The sequence below is a fragment of the Gadus chalcogrammus genome, chromosome 18 (genome assembly GCF_026213295.1).
Source record: "Gadus chalcogrammus isolate NIFS_2021 chromosome 18, NIFS_Gcha_1.0, whole genome shotgun sequence".
In the NCBI taxonomy this organism is placed as follows: Eukaryota; Metazoa; Chordata; class Actinopteri; order Gadiformes; family Gadidae; genus Gadus; species Gadus chalcogrammus.
Window position 1 is genome coordinate 16292401 of NC_079429.1, and position 23167 is coordinate 16315567.

Genomic DNA, 23167 nt, shown 5'->3' on the forward strand with positions numbered 1-23167 from the left:
ATCAGTAACATTTGCCACAGTCCACCGGGTAGCCTGGTAGACTGATCTATCCAGCATACATCTTGGTGGACACGCCCACTAGTGATGTCACTAGGGAACAGGGAAAGGCAGATTTTCACACGGCTTGTAATGGCTAATCAAACTCACAGCGGGTGGCATGATGCCACCCCTTTACGTTGAAGAAAAGTGAAAGCTCCACCATGAGTGTGAGCTGGGGGATGATTAAGACTCTCCCGAACCCACCTTGGCCTTCTGCATGACGTTGACCTTGCTGGTGGACATCATGGGCGTGGGACGGTTCTTCAGCGCTGTGGCAGAGTTGACCGGAGACGCCGGGTCTCCACAGCTCCCATTGGTCGAGGGTGGAGGGGGCGGGGCTACCGTTGGCATCACTGACGACGCCTTACTCTAAAGGTGAAACAAAATGGAGGCGATTCAAGAGTTTTGGAGCGAGAGTTTCAGCGACAAGGAAAAACTCTTCTGGTCTGAAACAGGCATGCTTTATCGATCTTTGATTCTTTCAGCCTGGTTTCCGATGGTCAAACTCTCTTCAGCTGGGAACTTCATCTGTTATTCTTACGTATGAGTGAATGAAAGGATTAGATTTCATCTTCTAATTTTGGCTCCCACTGAAGGAATCCCCCACACAAATGTCAAAGAAGGGCTTTGGTTGAATCATTTGAAATGAATTTTTTGTACACAGATCCTTTATTCATTATGGAAGGATTTATAATGCTGTCTGCTGGTGTCTCTCCCTTGATGAGGGCTGATGTTTGATGGGTTTTTCTTGAATAATCTCGTTAAGGACGATATGAATCAACCTGACACTACACTGCCTTTGGAGTGTGAAGCTGGGGCTGTGGACCCACTCACCGTGTGCTGCTCCTGGTGGCTGCTGTCCAGTGTGGTGCCCAGGGTGAAAGGCCCCGCCTCCACCTTCCTGAGGCTCTCCCTGACCTCCATCAACCTCAGCTCCACCTCCACCCTCCGATGTTCTGCCTCCCGGCACGCCTCGTCCTTCTGTTTCAAGACGGCCTCCAGTGAGGCCTTCCGCCCGGGGTCTGAAGGGGTTGGAGGGGTTGGAGGGGAAATAAATATTTCTTTAGTTTTACGTTTATTTACGAGGTAACGAGGTTTGGATACCGTGAAAATAAAAACATTGTGTTTAGTGCTTTTAACGTCTGCAGTCTTCCTTTAGACGTTGATAACGTGCTGCTCCTTAAATTATGTCATCTGAAATTCAATTGCAAGTCAAGTTGGATAAAATCATGCTATTACTGTTTTATACTATACTTTTCATTTTACAGTTACCACACTACTACTGTAACAAAACATACAGTACTGGGCTATTACTGTGTTTTATTTTGCAGTACTCAGTCAGTCACACTAGTGATAACTGCTTTAGACGAGCGCTTTAAGCTAGCGTTGTGTCAATACAGTTGACCGCAGTTCGTTTCAGATTTCGCTTTGCGCTAGCGGGGGGGGTTGTGCGTACCTCCTTGGCAGGCGTTGAGCTCCTCCCTGGCCTCCCTCCTCTCCTTCTTGAAGCTGGCCAGGCTGCTCCTCACCTCCTCCCGCTGCTTCTCCAGGCGGTCGCGCTCCTCCGAGTAGCGCCTCACGTCCGCCTCTGTGCGGTTCTTGCCGAGTTTTACCTCGACCGCTCCGGGACCGCCTTCAGAGACACACAGGAACGGTTTGAAGGAGCGGGGAATATACATGGGTGTATAAATAAAATATATGCATATGAATGTGACTCTCTTTTAAACGTGTGTGATGATGTCACGTTTTCAACCGAGTTATATAAAAAAGTAATGCCATGAAAGTGGAAGATTGACACTAGATGGCGCCATAGCAACGTGACATGGGACGACCTGGCACGTTGATGCCCCCTTGAGTTATGGTCGCCTATGGCAAGGGTTTTCTCTTAACTGTCATCGTCCTTTCTCTACCTTTTTCCTTTTTAGGTCTACTTTATTTTACTTGAATTTCCTTCATGATCAATAAACTAGGCTCATCGCTCAGGGGCACGTTGTCCCTCCCCAGATGAACCAGGGGAGGTTCATCTGGGGAGGCCCCTGAGCTTCTGCAGGTGTGCGTACCTGAGGGCAAGGTCTTTGAAACCGCTCCGACACAGAGGATCCGGAAGCGTGGTGGCTGGGGGCTGAGCGGCGGCTGGCCTGGGGAGCAGCGCCCCCCTGCTTGGCCGTGCTGAGGGGCCTTGTGGGGGACCGGCAGCACAGGGGAGGGAACAGGGGGAGGAGCAGGCCCGGTGGCGGGCCCCTGGTTCTGGGGAGGAGGCGGAGGGGGGTTTCGGTGCGGCTGGCACGGGGGTCTGAGGGGGCTGGAGAGCCCCTCTGGTCGGCTGGCGTCGGCGGGGACCAGGACGGGGGTCTCGGTCGTGTGCTGGGGCTCTGGGGTTCTGCGCTGGGGCTCTGGGGTTCTGTGCCGGGGCTCTGGGGTTCTGTGCCGGGGCTCTGGGGTTCTGTGTTGGGGCTCTTCCTCCACATGGTTGCTTGGATCCAGCTGGAATTAAGATTAAAAACGGGAGACTTTATCATCCGTGGCACATCTGGAAAATCATCTCGGGCACAAGGAAATAAATAAGAACACCATAGAAAGAGTAGACACTGTTTACACAGACAGGACAGACAGACAGGTGTGGGGAATATACAAAAGAGCAAGATTTTCCGAATCCTCAAGAACAAGGCGATTTCTCCAACACAATCCAGTGTTTGTTAAGACTGCTAGCTAATTTTAGCCGACCGTTGTCACACACATAGGTGCTTTGTCAAGTTTACTACCTCCACCTCCACCTTCCACAAAGTTTAGCCATTCATTTACCAATTGCAGGACCGTTGTAAACAGACTGTGTATACATTTTCTACGGTTGACTGTATTCACTCTTGGTTAGTTACTTGACAGGCTAAATCGGTAAACACACCGCATGAAGTACCATAGACAGACTAGTCCTGCATAAACAGACATTGAATCTTGGAAAAGTAGCTTTAGAAGCATTTTCAGGATAATAATCAACAGCTGCACAATGTGCCTTTAGTTTAGATCAACCTCTCACATAAAATCTAAATGACACCAAGAAACACAAAATGGGGCTAGTCTCTGCGTCAACATACACAGAAGGCGGGAACTCTACTCTCTGAAGGGGTTGTACTCTGTACATCTCGGCCGTATCCAATGTTTCGCAGCATTAACTTTGATCCCTACCTCCGCCGTCTGGGCCGCCGTAGAATCCTCCAACGGAAGTGTCTCTCTCGCCGTTGCTAGGGACGACGCCCCCTCTCTCAGGGGAGGTGTTTTGCCCCCGCTGGTATGGAGGAACGAACGCACCCGTGTCATGCCCAAGACAACAGTGTCATCATCGGACTCCTGGTTGTCTGAGGGCACCGGCGCCTCCTCTATGGGAGGTGGAGGAGGAGGTGGAGAAGGAGGAGGAGGAGGAGGTCCCGCAGACTCCATCTCGGGAGAGGGGGGGTCGTTGGTGTTGGTGGCGGTGACTTCCTGGAAGCCTTCTTCGTAACTGACAGGAAGTTCGCTTCCTTCGCCCTCCTGGAACAAATGTCACACATCAACGATTCCAAATGTGCTAAATCAGTCGCAGGCCTTATTAATGAATGACAATACAGAGCAATGAAACGTGGACCTACACACAATTTTTTTTGTGTTTTTGTTGTTTTGTGGTTGCTTGGTTGCTGTCATTTTGTAGTGGTTTTGTTGTTGCGGTGATCGCAGTTGTTGTGTTCTTGTTTGACTGTTGTGTTTCTGCATGTTGTGTGGTTGTGATGTTGTTTTTCTGTCATTTTGTTTTTTGTTGTATTTAGTTTCGGCCTGTGTGTGTGTGTGTGTGTGTGTGTGTGTGTGTGTGTGTGTGTGTGTGTGTGTGTGTGTGTGTGTGTGTGTGTGTGTGTGTGTGTGTGTGTGTGTGTGTGTTACTATGGTGAGCGTACCTCTGGCTCGGCCCCTATGGAGGCCACGTCGTCATACAGGTCGTCTGAGAGCTGGGGCCCCAGGTCGCCGCTGTCTATGTACGCGTTGGGCTCCGAGAACCTCCTCTGCATTAAGCTACAAAACACACACAAACACACACACACTCACAAATGTGTCCCCATTTACATAAATATATGAGAACATAAATTTTTTAAGGATTCCCCCGGATGCCAAATAGATGACTGCATGACATCGTGTCACACTGCACGCACGCACGCACCCAAACACACACACACACACGCACGCACGCACGCACACGCACACGCACGCAGACACACACACAGTGCCCAGTATGGCGGGTGCCTTACGACATGGAGGACTTGGCAGCGTTGATGATGGTGGAGATCCTCTCGCTGTTGACGTAGTCGTAGGTCAGGTCCTCAGGCTCCATCCGGGTCCCCGTCTGGCACAGCAGGAAGCCCAGCCACTGGCCCATGTCTGCTGAGGTCTTAGCCTGGAGGACGGGAGGGGGACAGGGGAGGAGGGGAGAGAGGGGAGAGAGGAGGGTGGGGGAGAGGAGAGGGTAGGGTAGGGGATGAGGGAGAGGAGAGGGTAGGGGGTGAGGAGGAGGAGAGAGGAGTGGGGTGGAGGAGGGGAGGGAGGGGGGAGGAGGGAGAGCAAGAGAAAGGAGGGAAGGAGAGGGGAGAGGTTGGAGGAGAGGGGAGGGAGGGGAAGGATTAGGGAGAAGAGAGGGTAGGGGATGGGAGAGAAGAGGGCACGCAAACAGAGTGGTTAGCCCCTAACCCTGGTTAGCATTATGGCTATCATTAAGATCATCATGGTGGCAACCTATTTTGTGAGCATTATGCTACCACTACAGTTATCTCCGTGACTTCATTGTGATTAGCATTTTGGCTGTCATGGTTAGCACCAGGGCTCTAATTCTTTGACTATCATTATTCCATCATCACGGTTAGCATCGCGCCAAGCGTCAGTTCAGCAGCTAGAGGCCCCCCGTGCCCCGGGGGTCCTACCTCCAGGGTGGCTAGCTCGGTGCCGTCCAGCTCGATCCTGAAGGTGTAGAGGTGCTCCGGGCTGGGGAGGGGCACCACGCTGCAGCCCCCCAGGGCCACGGCCGGCTGGCTCACCTTCCCCTTCCCCTTGTCAGAGTAGAACCACAGCTGGCCGTCCCTGATCAGGCACCACCTGCTGCGCCACTGACTGTTCACCAGCACGTTGAGGTAGCCTGGGGCCGGGGAGAGGGGGCGATGGGGGAAGGGTAGCAGAGTGGAGGTGTAGGGTTGAGGGGGCGTGGCTTCCAGCCCAAAAGGCTCTGATTCTGGTCCCCAATAGCCACCTGTAGACTGCATGACTCGAGCAAGATGTCTTAGCTGAGCCTTAAAGATATCTAAATCAATTCTGTCACTTTGGATCGGTGAAAATTACTAAATAGTAAATATATTATAATGTATTATTTGTAGTCAAAAAAGGCCTATTTATCACCACTGATATGGGAAGGAATCTCCCATGGAATTAAGACTGAGCACCAGTCTTTAAAAGTTGAAGAAAACACTGACATTAAAACAGGAGGATGGCGCCATCCCTGGTGAAGCAGGGTCATTACATTGGCTCAAATTGGTGCCAAGTGACATCACTATGAAAGTGATGCCACTTGTTGTCACCAGATGTTGCTTACAGATGATGACATCACCTGCTACAATGTTTTTGCCAATGAGCAGTAATCACTTCTCCCTTCTTTACAATGGGTACTTTCTCTCATCTGATTGCGGTCTGGGGTAACTTCTCGTAGTGGGGTTTATTCACCTGAAGTGTCGACACATTTCTCTGGGCTGTCTAGCAATGACGTCTTCTTCTTGCCTATGTTCATTAGGTTGAACTTCAGGCCGGCACCATATTTCTTCTTTACTGTTATGGAAAAATAAACAAAAACAAAGTTTTTGTTTATTTTTATAAACAAAAAGCTAACATAAAATCACATGCAGAGGCTAAGGTTAAATACTAGCCCTTAAATATGACATCAACAATCCTTCTTTTCTAATGTAGTCTTTTTTTAATACAATACATACAGAAACATCTTTCCTAGTCATGTGACAGACAGCCTCAACACATTCTAAGGTTTATAATCTCAGTCGCATCAAAATGTGTAAATTAAGCAACTTCAATAATAAACATACTCATTCTACATCCTACCACTATTCATACCTGAGAACAAAAAATAGTTACGATGCTAGGAGAATTTGTGAGACCAGAGGTAGCAGTTAGCTTACCGTCTTTGGGGTCGGGGGTCTCGGCGTGGCTGTCTGTGCTGCTGCCGCTCTCTGACGCGACGGAGTGTCTTTCACTCATCTCCCCCTACAGGTTGACATGAGGCATTACGGTTTAATGACGCCTTACTGATAGCAGATGTTGTTGGTGCTGGTTGTGTTGATGGTGGTGGTGGTGGTGGCTGCTGGGTACCTTGGTGCAGATGAGCCTGGAGGTATCTGAGCTGGTGTGCTGGGTTTCACAGTTCTCTGTTTGTCTGGGACTTATCTCCTGGATGACCTGTAGAGAAAACACCAACAAACCTGGGGTCGGTTTAGCTCAGGAGGTAGAGCAGTTGTCTTGTAACCGCGTTGATGTGTCCCTGAGCAAGACACTTAACCCTAACTGCTCCTGGCTGTCGCCTTGCATGGTTGACTCTGCCGTCGGTGTGTCAATGTGTGTATTAACCGATGTAAGTCGCTTTGGATAAAAGTGTCTGCCAAATGCCGTAATTGTAAACCTTTCAATCAATGTACAAACATTAGTTCTGGTTAGTTTTATATAATCGAACCTAATTTAATCTAAACTGGTCCCATAAACAACTTTAATATATTTTTTAATAATCTAGTCCTATTTATCCAATCTATTCAAGTCACATTGTATCTAATCCAATCTGTTACTTTATTCTCTATTCTATTCACTGAGTGTCTCCCAGTCCGGTCCAGTCCAGTCCAGTCTCACTGAGTGTCTCCCAGTCCAGTCCAGTCCAGTCCAGTCCAGTCCAGTCCAGTCCAGTCCAGTCCAGTCCAGTCCAGTCCGGTCTAGTCCAGTCTAGTCCAGTCTAGTCCAGTCCAGTCTAGTCCGGTCCAGTCCAGTCCGGTCCAGTCTCACTGAGTGTCTCCAGTCCAGTCCAGTCTAGTCCGGTCCAGTCCAGTCTCACTGAGTGTCTCCAGTGCAGGGCGGCCCTGACCTTGAGCCACTGCTCCGTCTGCTCCTTGCTCTGCAGGGCCAGGACGATGGCCTCCCCCCCCAGGGGGACGATCTTCAGGCTGTGCTCCTTCCTCTTCACCTGCTTCTCCTTGTAGACCACGCTGCAGCCCAGAAGGCTCACGTCCAGCAGGGGCGTCTGCTCCTTGGAGCTCTTGTAGCACTGGAGGTGGCAAATGGGTACGAGGTGAACCGGTTAGTACAGAGCCACCAATGAAGGAGTTAGCGTAGCGGACTAATCTCCATTTCAAGGGTAGCACTTGGTCGGCTCCAGGCCTCCTCAGACCTCAGTAGAATGGACCAAAGGAAGAAGAGCAGGGGTTTCTGTATGACCTTGTTACGTCACGTAGCACCCTCTGATGGGAAAATATCAATCACCTTGGGGATCCACCTGGAGAGCGCCCAGCTGGCCCCTCTGGAGGTAGGACAGCCAGGGCGTGGGGCCCTCTCGCTACTCAACTGTCACACAATACTAGCATAATGCTAAATGTAATGAAAGCATAATGCTAGCCGTAATGCTGGCATTATGCTTACCAAAATGACAGCCGTAATTCTAACCATAATACTAGGATCATGCTAAATATAATGATAGCATAATGCTAACCTTAAAAGTAGCATAATGCTAACCGCATAAAGACCCATAATGCAAACTGTGACCGGCACATCTCAAAATGCCCCCCAAACGTTGTCACGGCTCGTCCAATGGGAACCCCCGGCTCACCTGGAGGCGGCAGTCCTTGATGACGCACAGCTGCTTGGCCCACTGGCCCAGCCACTTCTTCCTCCACAGGAAGGCGCAGATGCGGGCGTCCCTCACCAGCTCGATGGACGCCTCGGCCGACGGCCACTGGTGCTGCGCCGACGGGCACGGGGCGTTGCCGCGGACGACCGCCTCCTCCTCGTCGTACGACTCGTAGGAGCTGCTCAGCGCGTCGCCCTCGTCTGGGGGCCGCAGGGGTCAGAGGTCATACAGGGAGAGGGACGGAGGGAGGGAGAGGGTGTGAGAGACGGAGGTGGAGCGGGAGAGAGAAGGCAGGGGAAGGGAGGGAGGGAGAGACATACAGAGAGAGAGAGAGAGAGAGAGAGAGAGAAAATATTATGGACAATAATGTGTAGAGTTAGACTACGATGAAGAGAGCACGCATTATTCATCATCGTTATGTATCATTATGTATCTCAATACATGGCATCGGATAAAGGCCTTTGCCTGAGGACCAAAGAGTACATTTCAGGTTTTTCAACTGTTGAGCTGATTTTAAAAGCTGACGCTTCTTGATTTCTTTGGGTGAATTACTTCCTTGAACTCCGCTAACTCTGCCTTTGTTGACAATCAACTGAGCGTGGCTGCCGTGGTTACTGGCATGCTGTCAACACGATGGGCTCAAATCCATCTGGAGCCCTGGCTCAAATCAAGAGACAGATGTGTGTGTTTGTGTGTGTGTGTGTGTGTGTGTGTGTGTGTGTGTGTGTGTGTGTGTGTGTGTGTGTGTGTGTGTGTGTGTGTGTGTGCATGTGTGAGTGTCTGAGGGGGATGTTTGTTGTGTTTCTGTGAAGTTGGAAGTTGTGTGTGTGTGTGTGTGTGTGTGTGTGTGTGTGTGTGTGTGTGTGTGTGTGTGTGTGTGTGTGTGTGTGTGTGTGTGTGTGTGCATGTCATGTGTGAGTGTCTGGGGGGGATGTTTGTTGTGTTTCTGTGAAGTTGGAAGTTGTGTGTGTGTGTGTGTGTGTGTGTGTGTGTGTGTGTGTGTGTATATGTATGTGCTTGTGTGTGTGTGTGTGTGTGTGTGTGTGTGTGTGTGTGTGTGTGTGTGTGTGTGTGTGTGTGTGTGTGTGTGTGTGTGTGAGAAGAGATGATGTTAGGTGTGTGTGTGTGTGTGTGCGTGTGTATGTGTGTATGTGTGTGTGTGTGTGTGTGTGTGTGTGTGTGTGTGTGTGTGTACCATTGATGGTCTCCTCATAGGGCTGGGCTTCTTCATAGTAACCCTCGCCCCAATCAAGGTTGAGGGGGAGAGGGGCGGGGGGCAGGGGGAAGGGCTCCCGGCCAATCAGCCCCTGAGAGAAAGAGAGAGAGAGAGAGAGAGAGAGAGAGAGAGAGAGAGAGAGAGAGAGAGAGCGAGAGAGAGAGAGAGAGAGAGAGAGGGGGAGGGAGAGAGATTACAGAACTATTACACAACAAATCAGAAAAACTTTGCATAAAGCAGAAGAAGGGCGCTTTATCTATCTATCTATCTGTCTGTCTGTCTGTCTGTCTGTCTGTCTGTCTGTCTGTCTGTCTGTCTGTCTGTCTGTCGCTACCCATATATCTGTGTGTGTGTCTGTCTATTCGAAGGGCAAAACACAGGTGTGATGGTTTGCAGCGGGCCAGCTGATTGGTTAAAGAGCAGGAGGGAGTTCCTGGTGTAAGGGATCCTGTGTGACCTCACCCTCCCACCGCACCCCAACGCCCCACTGTTTACCTTCAGCCAGACTCCGTCTGTCTCAGCATCTATACGTTTGTGTGTGTGGTCGGGCGCATATTTCTGAGCGTTCTGGGGTGCTTCTGTGTGTGTGTGTGTGTGTGTGTGTGTGTGTGTGTGTGTGTGTGTGTGTGTGTGTGTGTGTGTGTGTGTGTGTGTGTGTGTGTGTGTGTGTGTGTGTGTGTGTGTGTGTGTGTCTGTCTGTCTGTCTGTCTGTCTGTCTGTGGTAACGAGAGTACATCGGTGTGTATGGGTGTGGGGGTGCGGTTTTCTGTGTGTGTGTGTGTGTGTGTGTGTGTGTGTGTGTGTGTGTGTGTGTGTGTGTGTGTGTGTGTGTGTGTGTGTGTGTGTGTGTGTGTGTGCGAGGGCGTGTTCCCTTCATTCCTTCGGAGCATTCGTCATCTCTAGGATTTTGCTGAAACGTACGTTCTATTACAGTTAGCCAGTTACCATGACAACAACAGCTGCTGGTCCACCTGGCTATCATCCTTCTTTAATGTTCAATTCATGATTTATGTGGGAAATACTCCAGCGTCATTAAAAACATGACGTAATGTCATACAAAGAGTTGGATTCATACATTTAAAGCACAAATAATGTCAATAACTAGTAACTACAAGACCTTTTTTTGATATTTTATGTGAAGAAGAACTGTACATCAGTGCTTAATATAATATAACAATATCCTATCACATTATTATGTATAATATATATAATGTAATAGAATATCACAGAGAGGTAGAAGTACACTGAACATTGCATTCTGTACGTTTTCAAAGGCTCAGAGGACAAATCCCCAAATAATATCTTTTTGTATGAGGTCACGAGAGGTTTATCCCATTATTAATGTCTTTTCCTTCAAACCAAAAGGATAATAGAAAAGGTCTGCGTTAGCCGAGCCATTATAGCGTTAGCGACAATCTGGTGTTAATCTGATCACACACGCACTGATTCTCAAATGCTCTAACGCACCACAGACCGCTATCTCTCATCTTTCGTTTTTCTAGAAAACAGTGACAGTTCATTTCCAGCGTTGTCAGCGACACTGGGGTTCCAGATAATCAGAATTTAGGTTTTCCCCCTGGTTCGTAACTGTAATCCACCTCGCTTGAGAAAACATTTACAGTAATGCGTGGCAGATGACACACAGCTATCACAGCTTGTGATGTCATGATGTGATCGCCTAGACATGAGACACACACACACACACACATACACACATACACACACACACACACACATGCGCACACACACACACACACACACACACACACACACACACACACACACACACACACACACACACATACACACACACACACACACACACACACACACACACACACACACACACACACACACACACACACATACACACACGTCTTTTTAGTCTGTTTATCTTGTCTTCCGCTCTATCGAGAGGTTTCAAAAGAGAATGCATGTGAGGATAAAATATGAGGGAACAGTTAGGACTAGTGACTAGTGACTAGTGCAAACAAAGCTTAGCACTCAGCTTAGCCTTTAGCACATTGTATTGCTACACAGGAGGATTTGGGTATCCGTGATGAAATACAGTTCTTCGTTACGCAACGTATTTTCACTGGAAGTCCAAACCGTCAACCCTTTTTGGGAAAGGCTCTATTGATGTTCAACTGAAACGGAACTTGTAACCAGAGGATGTGTGTTGTTTGTTGTTGTTTCAAAGCCACATTGGATTGCTTTAATTGGAGTGAGTAAGAGGTTTTGGAATAGGAGGTGAGAAGGGGAACGACTTCCGACCAAAGGGGATTACATGTGTCCGGATGAGTTCAATGTTTGGGAAAAGGCAGTAACCACCGACTGAGGGTGTTCTCCGGCCTTGGTTATCTGGGGATAAAGGTCAGAGGGGTACATTGAAAACACAACGTGTATGAATTGTGTAGTGTTTCAACAGCCTGTGAATAGAGGTGGGGTAACGTCTGAGGGGGTCTTTCTGTCGTCCTGAGAGGGGGAGTAAGGTCAGACCCTCACAAACGGAAATGACAGCCCACTGTGTGTTTGTGTGTGTGTGTTTGCGCGTGTGGTTTGTGCGGAATGAAAAGGACACACAAATAGCACAATAGCCAGAGTGACACATATGCATACAAGAAAAAAAGAGCACACACAAAGTCCAGGGCAAACCAGCACCATAGCCAGGGGTCTGTTATTAATTAAACAGCCAGGAATGCCATGGAAACATCGCCCCTTAATGTCTCTCCATCGGACCCTCTTTCACTTCATCATCCTCATTCTCTCTCTGTTGCTCTCTTCATCTATACAGTATGTCTGTTCCCTTCTTTACCTCTGTCTCTCTCAGTTGCTCTCTTCATCTATACACTATGTCTGTTCCCTTCTTTACCTCTGTCTCTCTCAGTTGCTCTCTTCATCTATACACTATGTCTGTTCCCTTCTTTACCTCTGTCTCTCTCAGTTGCTCTCTTCATCTATACACTATGTCTGTTCCCTTCTTTACCTCACTCTCTCTCTGTTGCTCTCTGTCTCCATGTCCCCCCCCCCCCCCCTCCATCTCTCTGTTCTTTGGCCAAGGTGGGGCCAGAGGCCCTTCGGACCCCGAGAGAGAACACAGGAGTGTGTGTGTGTGTGTGTGTGTGTGTGTGTGTGTGTGTGTGTGTGTGTGTGTGTGTGTGTGTATGTGTGTGTGTGTGTGTGTGTGTGTGTGTGTGTGTGTGTGTGTGTGTGTGTGTGTGTGTGTGTGTGTGTGTGTGTGTGTGTGTGTATCTATGTGTATGTGTGTGTGTGTGTTTGGAAACTAACCTAAATTCATACTTAAACACACACACACACACACACACACACACACACACACACACACACACACACACACACACACACACACACACACACACACACACACACACACACACACACACACACACACACACACACACATTCCTCTTAGTAGAAAAACATTGGATAACAGGAGTGAATCAAGGAATTGGTGCATAAATAACACAAAAGAGAGGCGGGGGAGGAGGGGGAGGAGGGGGGAGGGGGGAGCAGGAGGGAGGGGGTTATGGAAGAGTGGGAAAAAGAGGCAGAAAGTGAATAGTCAGAGAAACATGGAAAATCCCTCGTTCCCAGGCCAAGAATCCAACAGAACAGACTACACACACACACACACACACACACACACACACACACACACACACACACACACACACACACACACACACACACACACACACACACACACACACACACACACACACACACATCTGTGAACATGTTGGGATCTTGGCACACAAAGTTTTGCTGTGCAGAGGTTTCTGATCCTGGAGACCTCTTCTTCTCCCCCTCCTCCAGACCTCCTCTCTTCTCCTCCTCCTCCTCCTCCCTTCTCCCCCTCCTCCAGACCCTCCCCACTTCTCCTTTCTTCTCCACCTCCTCTACCTCTTTAATCATCCTCCCTTCCCCTCTCTTCTCCTCCTCCTCCTCTCGTCTCCTCCTCCTCCTCCTCCTCCAGACCTCCTCTCTTCTCCTCTTCCTCCTCCTCCTCCTCCTCCTCCAGACCTCCTCTCTTCTCCTCTTCCTCCTCCTCCTCCTCCTCCTCCAGACCTCCTCTCTTCTCCTCTTCCTCCTCCTCCTCCTCCAGACCTCCACTCTTCTCCTCTTCCTCCTCCTCCTCCCGAACTCCTCCCTTGTCCTTCTCTTCCTCTCCTCTCTCCTCCAGACCTCCTCTCTACTCCTCCTACTCTACTCTCTCCTCTTCCTCCTCCCGAGCTCCTCTCCATTCCCCCTCTCCTCTCTTCTCCTCCTCCCCTCCTCTCTCTAACCATCCTAAAGAGGACCAGCGCTGTGTGTGGCCTTTGTCTTGTGTTTGTGACGGTGGATATGAACACCATTGCAGTGATTTCTCCTGGCCTGGGGAGTGGTGGTTACCCTCTGCTCTCCCTGCCCCCTGCCCAGTTGGATCGTGTTGTTTTGTGATCGGTTCCTTGCTCCCTTAATGTGTCGAGGATTGTTCTCAGCCTAATTTCTGTGTCTCTCTGGATAAAAGTCTAGTCTGCTGAATGACTCCATGTGAGGTCATGTAAACCGACATGATATCCACAAATTACAATAGTTCAAAGAACAGCAAGTTAAAAACATAGAAATAACTCCATTTGTACAATTGAAATGTATATCCCAATACACATATATCCACATATACACCACACTTTGACCGTGCTAAAAATAAATCAATGGGAAATATTGTGCGTCCCTTTAGTGTTTGCACTGAGCTAGCTTAGAGCACGGCTGTACCGCGGGTATCTACATACTTCCTGTAGACCATGGCGTGTGGCCCAGCAGCTATCTATAGCCCCAGTCTATTTCCAGACCCCGGGTGCATGCAGCCCTGCACACCTTCTCAAATCCTTATTTACCTCTGAAATCAGAAGTAAAAAACCGCAGCCATGACGGCCGTCCACTGTCACACACTCGACGTGTGATCCTAATCGTTCTCGCGCGGATTCGACGTTCACAGGTCATGGAGGCCCGTGGAAGCCTGGGCCTCGCCGGATTCCCTCCTGCCCAGGACGGTGGCCCAGCCCCGGGGGACGGCGACGACCAGCCAGCGGGCTCCCTGAGGGTGAGGGTGGAGGACTGCTGGATCGCGGCCGACCGGGCCCTGCTGGCCAGGCACAGCGACTACTTTGCGGCGCTCTTCCACTCGGAGATGGCCGACAGCCGGCGAGACGAGCTGCACGTCCGGGGCGGCCTGAGCGCTCGGGGTTTCCTGATCATGCTGGCGGTGTGCAGGGGCGAGGCGGTGACCCTGAGCGACCCGGAAGAGCTGTGGGACGCCGTGGAGTGCGCGGCGTTCCTCCAGGCGGAGGCGCTGACGCGGCACCTCTGCGACGCGGTGGACTCGGCCAACTGCCTGGCCCTGTACAGCGCGGCCCGCGTCTTCGGCGTGCACGAGCTCTACCACGCCGCCGCGCTCTTCCTGTGCGACGCCCGCGAGGACCTCTGGGAGGACGCCCTGGGCAGCGGCCTGCCGGAGGAGCTGCTGGAGTACTCGCGCTCCCTGTCCCCGGCCAGCTTCGTGGCCCTGGGGACGCACACGCCGACCACGGAGAGCCTGAGCGGCGCCTTCCGCGTGGTCCTGCACCTGGACGAGGAGGGGGAGGGCGGGTGGCGGCACCTGACCCACCTGCCCGCCCTCTGCTCCACCTCGCTGGCCGGCGTGGCCGTCCTCCACAACCGCCTCTACATCGTGGGCGGGGTCCGCGGCTACGGCAAGGAGACGGTGGACGGGGGCCACTGCTACGACCCGGAGGCCGACGCCTGGAGCCCCGTCCCGGGGCCCGCCCAGCCCCGGTGTGACTTCACCCTGCTGGGCCACGAGGGCCGGCTCTACGCCGTGGGCGGGACGCACCGAGGGACAACCAGCGCTTCGGCCGAGGCCTTCGACGTCGCCACGGCGACGTGGAGCCCCATCCGCGACGCGCCCCGGCCCGTGGCGTCGGCCGCCTGCGCCGTCGCCCGCCGCAGGATGTTCGTGTGCTTCTGGCGCCCGCCCGACACCACGGAGATCTACGAGTACGCGGCGGTGGGCGACGCCTGGACGCCGCTCACCGCGCTGCGGCGCGCGCAGAGCTACGGCCACTGCATGGCGGCGCACGCCGGCGCCCTGTACGTGATGCGCAACGGCCCCGGGGACGACTTCCTGCGCTGCCTGATGGAGCGCTACGACCTGGCCACGGGCCAGTGGAGCTCCCTGCCGGGGGTCTACGTCAACAGCAAGGGGGCGCTGTTCACTGCGCGCGTCCGCGGCGACTCTGCCTTCACCGTCAAACACCTGCTGACGCTGGTGTACCGCGTGACGCCGGAGGGCCGCTGGACCCCCCGCAGGCAGATGAGGGGCTACCCAGAGAGCGGCTCGCTGCTCACGGGCTTACTGAGGCTGCCCCGCCGGAGGAGAGGAGCAGGAGGAGGAGGAGGAGGAGGAGGAGAGGGAGGAGGAGGAGGAGTAGGAGGAGGGGGAGGAGGGGGAGGAGAGGGAGGAGGAGGAGGAGGGGGAGGAGGAGGAGGAGGAGGAGGAGGAGGAGGGGGAGGAGGAGGAGGAGGAGGAGGAAGAGAGGGAGGAGGAGGAGGAGGAGGAGAGGGAGGAGGAGGAGGAGGAGGAGAGGGAGGAGGAGGAGGAGGAGGGGGAGGAGGAGGAGGAGGGGGAGGAGGAGGAGAGGAAGGGGGAGGAGGAGGAGGAGGTGGTAAAGAAGTAGGGGATGGGGCAGGAGGCGGTGGTGTAGTGGTTGTTCCGCCGCTAGACTCAATCAAGCGAGGGGGAGGAGGAGGAGGTGACCGCCGGACGCCGAGGTCAGACAGATTTGAGTTGCTTCTCGAAGAATTGCTGCAGATTTGATGTTCTCTCGATCACTCACTCTCTCAGTCTGTTTATGTCTCTCTTTCTCGCTCCCTCTCTTTAGTATCTCTCTGTCTGTCTTTCAATTCATTAAAAAGGGCTCAAAGGGCCATTGATAAATATTTATATTTACCAGATCTACTGTATAAATATAGCATGCTCCTTTATTATGCTGGCAGACTCCTTATTTATTTTTCTCAAACATGTGTAAGCAATAGATGGATTGATTGATGGATGGATACATTTTACATGCAATACATGTACATAGTCAAAGTGAGATATTCCACAAGATACCAAGTTCTGCGTTGCACGTGCACACATGCACACATTGAACAACACACAAACGCAAACCTACACACATACACATCGCAGACCCACACTTGGTAGCAAACCCTTAGTGCTTCACTACTGTTACAGCTGTTTTCAATCAGGACAGACGCTGAGTGTGTGTATGTGTGTGTGTGGTGGTGTGTGTGTGGGGGTGTATGGGGGTCTGGAGTTCAAAGGCTTGCTAGTCCCCTCCTAACCCTCCTCTTTCCTGGATTCATAGGGGTTCACATAAACACTCACACAGTATCGTAGACTAAACTAGGGTAGTGCGGACAATAGACCAGACTAGTCAGAGGAGATTAGACGGAAGAGTTAGGGCAGACATTAGAGTACAGAGGGGAGTAGGGTATACAGTACAGTAGAGCATATAGTAGAGTAGGGTAGACAGTAGAGTAGGGTAGACAGTAGAGCATGGTAGACAGTAGAGTATAGAGTAGAGTAGACAGTAGAGTATGGTAGACAATAGAGTATGGTAGACAGTAGAGTATATAGTGGAGTAGACAGTAGAGTAGGGTAGACAGTAGAGTATATAGTGGAGTAGACAGTAGATTAGGGTAGACAGTAGAGTATATAGTAGAGTAGACAGTAGAGTAGGGTAGACAGTAGAGTATATAGTGGAGTAGACAGTAGAGTAGGGTAGACAGTAGAGTATATAGTGGAGTAGACAGTAGATTATGGTAGACAGTAGAGTGTATAGTGGAGTAGACAGTAGAGTAGGGTAGACAGTAGAGTATATAGTGGAGTAGACAGTAGATTAGGGTAGACAGTAGAGTATATAGTAGAGTAGACAGTAGAGTAGGGTAGACAGTAGAGTATAGAGTAGAGTAGACAGTAGAGTAGGGTAGACAGTAGAGTAGGGGAAAGTAGAGATTAGAGTATGGTAGACAGTAGAGTTGGGGAGACAGTAGAGTAGGGTAGACAGTAGAGTAGGGGAAAGTAGAGATTAGAGTATGGTAGACAGTAGAGTAGGGGAGACAGTAGAGCAGGGGAGAGTAGAGATTAGAGTAGGGGAGACAGTAGAGAAAACTGCGTAGGAAAGGGTAGACAATAGAGTAGGGTAGACAGTATAGAGTAGAGTAGACGATAGAGTGAAGTACTCACCGGTCTTGGTAGTAGAGGTAGGCCCTTCTGTGGTGCAGAGACATGTTTTCCTGCCTTCCCATTGGCCATGGCGTCTGATCCATTATCTGTTCACATAAGCAGTAACCACAGTCTCAATATCTAACCTATGTATATATATTTTTTATATTGACGTCATACATATCTTTGTGTGTAATACTTCTCACTGAACAACAAAACCGCCAGAAATACCGTTAAAATGTTGTTTAAATACCTCACCTTAACGGACCTTAAAGAACAATAATTCACTTCCAGCAGATAGAAAATAATGTTGTTTTTCTTCTTCTTATTATTATTATTTTAATTTATTATTATCTCTTCTCTCTTCTTTGGACTCTAACAGGTCTGACCCCTCTTTGTTTCCACCCTTTATTCGTTCCCTTGACGACAGCCAAACACAAATAAAGCGTAATAAATAAACCTGTGTTTTTCTTGCTGTAACGGTTGCGCATGTTGCAGAAGAGAGCGTGTTATAAACGCGGCCTCTAACCCGAAACCTTCCCTTTTCATCGAGGTCCAAACGAAACAGGTTGGAGTCAGATGGTTTGGATCCACTGAGGGAGAGACAGGAAGTGTGGGGGGGGGGTTCATCCTCTGACACAGACGCCATGGAACAGAGATGACTCTTCCTCAAGGCGGCTGTGTGTGCAATCCTCTAGGACTCAAGTGCCATCCACAAAGATTATCGCGATTTCAAATCTCTAGAACTCAGCTGTTCCACACTGTTAGCCATGTTACTTTGTCGTGGTTGAATAAAATCACTTTACTAAAACCACCGTACTAAATAAAAAAAACAAAGACTGCATTTTCATTGATAAAATCCCTCAACAAATAAAAAGAATACTTCGATCTGATTGCGAAATCCGCTGTTCTAAAAACATTTTTACTAAAACCGCTTCACTAAAATCCCTTGACAAATACTACTCAAACCACTTCATTAAATCCACTTCACTAAAATAACAAGTCCTACCCAAACCCCTTTACTAGTATACGCCTAATCCTGGATGATTCCCTGCCACCCCATAACGTCTCATCCAACCCCACTACAGTTTACTGTGTGGGCCCACAAAACAGGGTTTTACTTGGAAAGCCCCTCTCCTCCACAGGGACACCACATCCCCGAGTCAGCAGACCTGAGGCCAGCCCACCCAGAGGTCCCCCCCCCCCACCCAGAGGTCCCCCCCCCCCCACACACACACACACACACATTCCCTCCACAGACTAATGCTCTAATGACTTGGCGTTTTCAAGGGGCTAAAAGAATTCCCAAACATAACATTTACTTAACAGCTCAGGCACATCACTTTTTTCAGTTTACATGTATAGGAAATATAGCATCGAAGGAATAAAGGTGAAAGCAGTTATCAGATTTGCTCTGCCATATTTCTTTGTGATGACACAACTAAAAGGTTTTGTAGGTAAGATACAAGAGCTATCATTTGAGTGTAATTTGGCCTAGCCTAGTCATCTGTCAGCTATTAGTGACTGAAATCCTCTGTCAGAATATCTGCTTCACGTGGACTGCGCCTGCCCCTGAATGAGACGAGGCGGTTTTAGGCCGCTCCCGGCCCATTTCTGACCAATCATGGCCTCTCTTCCCTAATTGGTTCACAAGACAAATCTTGCCTGTCTATCACAAGTGTGTGAATGCAATACTTCTCTATGGGGAGAAACGTAGAGAGGGAGGGGATGTTTGTTGAGTTGTTTCTTTTCAGAGACATTAACAATCTTATAGAGAGGAACCAAACATCCGAATCAAATCTTTGGGAGAGTATCAAACCAAAGGCGCCTCTTGCATTTCGTTGTCAACCAATCAGAAAGAGCCAATGCAACAGCTAGTGATGCACTAGAGTTTTTTACAGATGAGTTACCCTCTAAGGTAGAAACAAGTATACTTTCTTTTGTCATTAATTTTGGAAATCTGGAAAAGACATCATGCGTTGGTCTTGAAGACAGGCAAACCTTACCTTTCTCTTCTCCGACGGAAACTTTGTTCATGTAAATGTACTCCTCATCCCCACCTGAGTTCAAAGAGAGAGACAAGACAAGGATCAATACAATATAATAAGCTGGCATGAGCAGAGATAAGAATGATTATTTCCCTCTATCATGGTGGGCAGAGCATGTATCCCAGTCACGACTCAACACACAGCGTGCCCTCCAGGACTGCAGAGGGCACTGAGGAGTCGGCACAAGGCCAGCTCAGCTGAGCTGGTGAGTAAGTGAGCGGCCATGTTTAAATTCTACCCCGCATGGCTCGTCAGTGCTCATTCATGGTTTGCATGCTACAGGTGCTACTTCTCTTGTGAACTTCTCTTGGGAATTACTTTGGATCTTTGGATACGATAACTCTTCACTTGACCCTGCTTGCCTCGACTTCGGATTTTGGATTGCGTTTTGGACTCCCTTTGGATTACGAACCCTGCTTGCCCCTGACCTTTGCCTGACTGGGCCCTGGACTATGCTTTGGACCTACCTTGGAATGTACTCTAACCAAACTAACTTTCCCTTTGCCCTTAACCTTGAATGAACTCTAAGTGTAACTTTAATCACTCGTTGAAGTGTTTGTGGTCCTACCTTCTGAGTTGACTTTTATTATTTGTTGACCACTGTCTAAGTTGTTTATACTGAACAATTAAACTCTGAACTACATCTGCGACTGTGCCCGTCCTTCTAACCTGACAATCGCAGTGGCAAACCACATCCATTGTGTTGCTTGTTAAAAGGGGAAAACACCACTCAGACAAGGCAGACTTTGTCCAAACAGATTGGTCTTTTGACACCCACTCCCATTGTGGTCCGGCATTCATCTCACGTTAGTCACAGACAGAACCACCACGCCAGCCCAGTTAGATACAACCTTGTTCCACTTTTACTTCTTCTCGTCCCTGAGACAGAGAGAGTGTGAACAACTGAAGCTGCGTTGATTGAGTATGAGGGTGAATAGTTGAAGATTTTTACAGACACTGTGGGGATTTGATCCATGCAACAGGTGTCGCCCCCTATGGGCGCGGAGAGTGTTGAAGTTCTCATGGATTAAAGTCAAACAAAAATGACCGTATCATGACAATACTTTTTCCCAATTTTTGTAGGGTCGTCCGCTTATAAAGAATAATTTTGGAGGTTGTTAAATTATATATATAAAGGTTACAAATGTTTAACTACGATAGGAAAGAAGGACCAAAACAAACTAAAACAAAGAATAAATCTCTAAATAACAAGCAATATATAGGTTTGAGAAATGTTTAAAGAATTCATCAAAATTTTAACAACAAACACATGAAAAGACACCAAGCAGGGATGACGATATCCCAATCCTTTTCAACAAGGCCCTTCAGTGGAAATACTCCCCACTATCGGTCCGACACCTTAACCTTTAACGCAACACTTCATAGTGTTATTGAAAGTTGAATACAATTATTTCCCAGGTTCACTTGACTTGAAGTTGTAAACTGTTTGATCTAGCACATATCTACAGAGTACTTCAGTGTCTTACTAACCAGAAGAGCTCTATTCTGTTGATTCTGCAGAGCATTTGCAGGCCCCACACCCTAAGGGGGAAACTGTCACCTCATCAAGTGATATAGTGAAATTCTTTCTTGCTGACTGTGTTCAAACTCCCTAAAGGAAAACTCAAACAGAGATCTGGAAGTCTCGGGCGCGACTCTGAGGCCTTTGAAGCCGATCGGATGAGAAAGCGCTGAGCGAAGCGAACAAAGTTTTTCTTTTCTAGTGAAAACAGATTTGAGGAGGAGGGGGGTAGGTGGATCAGATGCTATATTTAAAAAACTGCTTCTGGACAGGAAGTGGATCGTCCTCTCTGGAGTATGAAGACTCGTAGATGAGGAAGGTTGTACAGGGAGAGTTAGAGAGAGAGAGAGAGAGAGAGAGGGAGAGAGAGAGAGAGAGAGAGAGAGAGAGAGAGAGAGAGAGAGAGAGAGAGAGAGAGAGAGAGAGAGAGAGAGATAAGGGCAGGTAAACAGACAGATATACATGCAATATAAAGAGCCTGATAGGGAATGAGGAATGTTGAGAGAGAGAGAGAGCGAGAGAGACAGACAGAGAGATGGATCCAACACTAGTAAATCACTAAGACATAGACTCAAACTCGAGCCAGCCTAAGTAATTCAAATCATCCCTTCTCTCATATTATCTGTCCCACGAATCAAAGTTATTTCCTGATGCTCTGAGTGCAGGACTGCTTGTGACAGTTGACCTCTTTGTCCCAGCACTGATCTGAATCGTTCTGATTGAAGACGTGTGGTGTCCTCAACCGTCCACTCAGGTATGTATAAGACCCTTTTGATTTACAGGATGTGGATTCTTCAGGGACAATTGAGTTACGCACTGTGTTAAATCGTCAAGGAAATAAAGTGCAGGTTATGGTGCTTGCACAGCCCAAACAAACGCTCACAAACACAACATGAGCCATTCTCGTTGGTGGCTGTTGGCTGTCAAATAAAGTTTCTGGTTGGTAAACTCGCAAAGGTGTTGGCCAACTACGGCAACTACAGTTGGGTGTTTGTTGTTCGTTGTCGCAGTGGGACAGTCCCTTTGAAGTATTACAGAGTTGATATTATGCCGCCAGGTGTGAGTGTGAGTAGGCATAACAAGCTGGGTGAAAATCTGCCTTTTCCTGTGTTGTATTGACATTACAAGGGAGAGTGTTCCCCTAGATGTATGTTGGATAGTTAAGCAACATTTTCTACAGTCCACTGGGTAGGCTGGTAGACTGATCTATGCAGCATACATCTAGATGGACATCACGCCCCCTTGTGATGTCACAAAATAACTGGAAAAGGCCGTTTTTCAAACAGCTTGTAATGGCTAATCACACTCACACCTGGTGGAGGGTAATAACATCACCCCTTTAATGCTGTAACCAAGCAATGCACATAAGGAGCATTCTGAGTGATGCTTCAATGGAAATCTTCGCCAGGGGGAAGGCTGGCAGCAATGCAGAAGGCACCCGGTCACCACGTTGTACCGTTGGAGCCCCGGTAGGACAGCAGCAGGTCGGAGAGCAGGCCCTTCTGGACGGTGGCCTTCCCACTCAGGTTCTCCTTGTCCAGGGTCAGGAGGAAGCTGTGGAGCTCCATCAGGATCTGGTTCAGCACTGGAGGGGCAGACACGCTACACGTTAGCTCATCGGGTTAGCTCGTTGGCTCGCTGGACCATTTTAGCGGTTAAGACAAACAACACAGGAAGCTAGCAGAATGTAATTAGCATTGATTTACCGTCCCGCTTTGCTTGGTCGTTACACATTTGAAAACAGTTCAAAGTAGGCCTATCAAAACAGACATTACATCATTTCAGATTTTGATGGATATCATATATTTTGTTAAAATACTAACACAGTTTGAATAATAAAAACTGAATTATAAGTTCCTGTTCTACGCTTAATTAGCATTTTGTTTCCGAGTTCCTTGCCTGTCGTCAACTGACAGTTAGCATATGGGTGCGCTTGTTTTGACAGCCAGACTAGTTCAGTAAAAGGTCAAGGCCAGATGGAGGAGGAAGGGCGGGGCCCAAGACAAATTCATTGGGGCTGATGAGTCTGGACTACAGCCCACACACATCCCTCAGTGGTCAACAACACTGACCCCCTCCTCTCTCTCTCTCTCTCTCTCTCTCTCTCTCTCTCTCTCTCTCTCTCTCTCTCTCTCTCTCTCTCTCTCTCTCTCTCTCT

General features: G+C 49.3%; 2 protein-coding genes across 2 annotated transcripts in view; one reads left to right on the forward strand and one right to left on the reverse strand.

Annotated features, from left to right (window-relative positions):
- afap1l2 (actin filament associated protein 1-like 2) overlaps nucleotides 1-23167 on the reverse strand; it is a 39713-nt gene that overhangs the window by 2338 nt on the left and 14208 nt on the right. Inside the window, exons 2-18 of the mRNA XM_056576844.1 lie at nucleotides 22466-22594; nucleotides 19446-19499; nucleotides 17461-17546; nucleotides 9132-9243; nucleotides 7916-8136; nucleotides 7178-7357; nucleotides 6421-6507; nucleotides 6231-6315; nucleotides 5767-5868; nucleotides 4977-5188; nucleotides 4311-4456; nucleotides 3963-4077; nucleotides 3223-3564; nucleotides 2100-2523; nucleotides 1496-1672; nucleotides 874-1061; nucleotides 244-408 (exon numbers count right to left, since the gene is read on the reverse strand). Coding sequence (XP_056432819.1) covers nucleotides 244-408; nucleotides 874-1061; nucleotides 1496-1672; nucleotides 2100-2523; nucleotides 3223-3564; nucleotides 3963-4077; nucleotides 4311-4456; nucleotides 4977-5188; nucleotides 5767-5868; nucleotides 6231-6315; nucleotides 6421-6507; nucleotides 7178-7357; nucleotides 7916-8136; nucleotides 9132-9243; nucleotides 17461-17546; nucleotides 19446-19499; nucleotides 22466-22594 — 2825 coding nt within the window. The remainder of the gene's footprint in view (nucleotides 1-243; nucleotides 409-873; nucleotides 1062-1495; nucleotides 1673-2099; nucleotides 2524-3222; nucleotides 3565-3962; nucleotides 4078-4310; nucleotides 4457-4976; nucleotides 5189-5766; nucleotides 5869-6230; nucleotides 6316-6420; nucleotides 6508-7177; nucleotides 7358-7915; nucleotides 8137-9131; nucleotides 9244-17460; nucleotides 17547-19445; nucleotides 19500-22465; nucleotides 22595-23167) is intronic.
- LOC130371692 (kelch repeat and BTB domain-containing protein 13) lies at nucleotides 14011-16591 on the forward strand. Its single transcript, XM_056577548.1, has 2 exons — nucleotides 14011-15594; nucleotides 16580-16591. The coding sequence occupies exons 1-2, from the start codon at nucleotides 14155-14157 to the stop codon at nucleotides 16589-16591; spliced, it is 1452 nt and encodes a 483-aa protein (XP_056433523.1). The 5' UTR covers nucleotides 14011-14154.